Here is a 4,547-nt window from a genome sequence, read left to right as displayed (position 1 = left end):
TTTTTAGTTTTCAGGCAACAGAAGTTTATTTGTGTATCACTTTTCGGCTTGGAAACAAAACATGAAACATTTCATCTGGTATAATAAAGGAAAACCACAAAAACTTGCAATACAGACAACATAATTGTGTTTCAGTTTTTAAAAAAGCTCCAAACAAGGACTGGGTTTGTAAATTAGCCTGTGACTTGAAAACTTGCGTACACAACAACAGTCGCTTATTTTTAACATGTAATATTGTTAACGTGCGGTCATTGATTAAATAAAATGTAATTGTTTTGTTTCATTCTTTTGAACCACCACTGCTTCCACTTCACAACTGGGTTTATTTTTGTTGGATTATCGCATAAATAATAAAATGTCCCATGCCTGTAACTTGGTAAAAATGAAAGAAATTCAAGCGGTATGAACAGTTTTGCAGGCGCTATATTTTTTCCAAATCAGAGTGACTCATCTGTGCACATATAGACGATCTCATGGGTGCAGTATCCTCTCCGGGGCGTTAGGTGGCAGTAGAACGATGCCCCGTTTCCTGCGGAGCCGCACAGTCACAACAAGAGGAGGAAGAGGAAAAACGACAACTCTGGATCTGGATCGTCGTCGACTGCCTTGCGTGACAACACAGGGATCGTTCAGACTTTTGGTATTGGCGCTTTTTATTCTCCTCTCTCTGTCGTGTCGGAGCGCCGCGGATCGGCCGCACCGCCGCCCGGTTTGTAGCGGTACGTGCCCCGCGGTGTCGCCGCTGTCGGAGCGCTGCCTGTCGGGCTGCAGAAACACTAACCGAGGCTGGTTGGCTGGCTGGCCAAGATGGCTGGGCGCAGTGAAATGTGAAATATTCTCGCTCAGGTTGATCCTCTCCTGCACGCAGCGTTGCTTGTCACGCAAACACTGGCGCGGAAATGCGCTGGTGGCCCGCGGAACAGCTCGTGTGTTTGTTTCTGTTTCTGTTTGTGTTTTTATTTTTATTTTGGATTAGCTTAACCACGGCTCAGCTCGCTGGTGGGGCCTGCCTGTCGTAATTGCTCCTGTTCAGAGGCTTTTTGCATGATTGATTTAGCCACTTATTTTTCTTCTCCGCGTCTTATTTGTAAATAAAAGCACTTTTAGTCGCATGTTGCATCAAATGTTGCTTCTCAGTTTGTTTGTATTACAATTAGAGGCATGGAGTAGAGCTCCACCCCTCTGCTGTTGCATGCAGCCCGATCTGGTGTGGAAATTAAAGCACGTCTTTAGTTTCTAATCACATCGTACCACCTTTTCCGCACCTAAACACCCATAAAAAGGTTTGCAATGTTCATATATTATATTAAAAGTATCATTTTCTGCAGATTTTAAGCGGGTTTCTTCACCAAACAGCATAAAAACTTCAACCTAAGTAGAATACAGGAAATGACGTAGGTAAAGGAAAACTCGGGATCACATCAGCTGAGTTAAACACATTAATTGTCAGTGATTTATCTGTTTTGTGTTAAAGATGCACCGGTTTAATTTCCGATTTTCTAAAGCCTAATGTCTCAACTAAATTTCAACTTAAAGTCGTAAAAACTAAGACCTTTACCCATGTGTTGTCTATAAACAAATAAAACAGCAACTGCAGATTATTTTTTGATCAATTAAAAGATAAAGATTGGAGAGTTTTTTTAATTGCTTTATTTCCTGCTGGATTTGAGATTACAACCTCCATCAAGGAACTTGTTGAACATTTTTTAAGCTTCTTTGTGTTTTTTACTTTGTAATCTTTCATCTCAAATGAATACTTTGATGCAGTTTTGTAAGATAATGTGTTTCATGAACTATACATTCACTCTTTGCATACCAATATGTTTTTTCTGTTGGATGGGAGGTTTTCTCACCGTTTATTATGTACTGGATTTATATTTTAACAGCTGAGATGCTAAAGCTAACATATGGTGGTCAGAACATTGTGATAGTTATGAACAAAAATGGAATATTTATTACAACATCACAGTGTCTCTCTACCCGGCTTTCTCTCGATACGGTGAAACAGATTTAAAGAGGAGTGACAAAAGCAAAGGAGGTGGATTAGCAGTGCATTTAATTTACTTTTGTGTCTGCTGCTCAGAAATTGAGCTGTTGGCATGACATGACAAATGTTATTACATTTTAGGTAACTGTTTCAAAAAGTTTGTATATTTGCATCTTTAATGTATTTTCAAAAATAGGCTTAAGTGCAGAAAAATCTGCAGAATGTGCCCATATTTTCACCCAATTAATCAGTTAATTATCAGTATAACTGATTACTAAGATTATCATTATCGGACAATAAGATTCTGTCATTAACGGAGCAGTATTTTGTAAAATCAACTTTTTTGCCTTTCCATCATGTTATAATGTTATTTCCTCATCAAAACATACCTGGACTGTTGCCTTGATTTTTCCTTTAATTATAATTTAAAGTTTATTGATATTTGAGAATGTGTTCTTGCCACTATTGTGCCACTGAAAATCCTCTAAAGACAACAATATTATTGTTTATCGTAATAATTACTGGGACTGTTTATCACCCAGCAACATTAGTTATTTAACACCGCCCCTTTAAGGCGTTTCTAACCTGCGTCTCTGTCGCCTGCAGGTTGCTCCAGCTTGACCTGCACCATGTCTGATTTGCTGAGATACATCGACTACGACCACAAAGCCACCTTCCTGAAGATGCTGAACCAGCAGCGCATGGAGGGCGAGCACTGCGACGTGGTGGTGGTGGTGGAGAACATCGAGTTCCGGGCGCACCGCTGCGTCCTCGCCGCCTGCAGCAACTACTTCAAGAAGCTCTTCAAGAAGCAGAGCGACGAGGACAACTCCATCGTGGAGCTCGACTTCATCCGCTCCGACATCTTCGAGGAAGTGCTCAACTACATGTATACGGCGCGGCTGGCGGTGCGGAAGAAGGACATCAACATGATGATGTCGTCCGGACAGATCCTCGGCATCAACTTCCTGGACAACCTTTGCACCCAGAAGCGGGAGCTGACCAACATGAAGACCCGCGAGAACCAGGCGCCGGACGACCACGGCATGCGGGCGCAGGACGCCATCTTGAAGGAGCTCGCCATGGAGGAGGTGAGGAAAAACAGCTTCTACGACCAGGGGATGGACGCCATCGGCCCCGGCGGCTCCCACGTCTCGCAGCCGCACAGCTACAACACGGGGCTGGGGAAGGACCCGCACGCCCACGGCTGGGGGTCGTCGACCTCCGCCGCCGACATGAAGCTGGAGTACCTGCTGTACGGCCACCGCGACCACAACTCCTGCCAGAGCGCCGGCGCCAAGCCGCTCGACCACAACGCCAAGAAGGAGCGGCTGCTGACCGCCAACCGCCCGTACGGCTGCGAGCACTGCCCCAAAGCCTTCACCACCGCCGCGCACCTCAAGGAGCACCTGAAGATCCACTCGGGCTTCAAGCCGCACCGCTGCGTCGTCTGCGGCAAGGCCTTCATCCGGGGGCCCGACCTGAAGAGGCACGAGCGCGTGCACAGCAACGAGCGGCCCTTCGCCTGCCAGATGTGCGAAAAGGCCTTCAAGCACAAGTCCCACCTGAAGGACCACGAGCGGCAGCACCGGGGCGAGCGGCCCTTCAACTGCGGCTCGTGCGACAAGGCGTTCATCAAGGCGTCGGACCTGAAGCGCCACTGGAACACGATGCACAGCGCCAACCCACGCAGACAGATGTCGCTGTCGCCCGCCGCCTCCCAGCACGGCCCGGCGGAGGCCGCCGACCAGAGAGACTGGAAACTGGAGACCGGGCCACACTCGCACAACTCTGGGGACTGCTGAGCGATGCGACACACACACACACACATACACACACACACATACACATAGACATACAGGGGCGTCTCAATAAATAGGAATATAATCAATAAGGTAATTTTATTTCAGTCATTTAATCCAAAACGTACGACGGAGGATGAGGGCCATGCTAAGAAAATAAAGAAAATTACGAGAATAAAGTCAATAATATTATGAATTTATTCTCATAATATTTACATTATTCTAAAAATAGTATTACTTTATTCTCGTATTATTTCGACTTTATTCTCATTATTTTATTTTTTAAACCTTTTTCTCAATATGGCCTTTATACTCCATCATAATCTCATGTTTAAGAAAAACCCAATTCATTTCACAGAATATTTTCAAATGTTCATTTCTGTTATTTTAGAGCACAGGTGCCAAACTCGAGGCACGTGGGCCAAATCCGGCCCACTAAAGCTATTTTTGTGGCCCTCTAAACTCAAGACTCGTGAGTTTAGAGGGCCACATAATTAGAATTATAAGATAAATATTACTTTATCAGTCAAATGGAATCACTTAATATTTGAGAAATATGTGTTAAATTTTATTTAATCTTAAAAAGCACAACTCAAAAGCAGAGAAAGATGTAATATTTTAAGTTTGTCAGTATGTAGTTTTATTACATACTGTTTTACATACATACGGTTTTATCATAACCAGCATTCATGATCTCAATTTGACCCCAAAATGTTTTTTTCTTTTGACATCCTTGATTTGGAGGATTTTATCCAAAA

At 44.0% G+C, this 4,547-nt stretch overlaps 1 protein-coding gene across 2 annotated transcripts; it reads left to right on the top strand.

Moving 5' to 3' along the window:
• Positions 1-479: 479 nt before the first annotated feature.
• On the top strand, positions 480-4,011 carry LOC103461054 (zinc finger and BTB domain-containing protein 14-like). Of its 2 annotated transcripts, none has more exons than XM_008403374.2 (2): positions 480-719; positions 2,594-4,011. In XM_008403374.2, exons 1-2 carry the CDS (start codon positions 518-520, stop codon positions 3,790-3,792), a joined length of 1,401 nt encoding a protein of 466 aa, XP_008401596.2. In that variant the 5' UTR covers positions 480-517; the 3' UTR covers positions 3,793-4,011. The 2 variants fall into 2 exon arrangements, with proteins under 2 accessions (XP_008401596.2, XP_008401595.1); XM_008403373.2 differs by having other exon boundaries at positions 522-640.
• Positions 4,012-4,547: the final 536 nt, after the last annotated feature.

Source organism: Poecilia reticulata, unplaced genomic scaffold, assembly GCF_000633615.1.
Source record: "Poecilia reticulata strain Guanapo unplaced genomic scaffold, Guppy_female_1.0+MT scaffold_521, whole genome shotgun sequence".
Classification (NCBI taxonomy): domain Eukaryota; kingdom Metazoa; phylum Chordata; class Actinopteri; order Cyprinodontiformes; family Poeciliidae; genus Poecilia; species Poecilia reticulata.
This window is presented reverse-complemented; position numbering and strand designations above follow the sequence as displayed.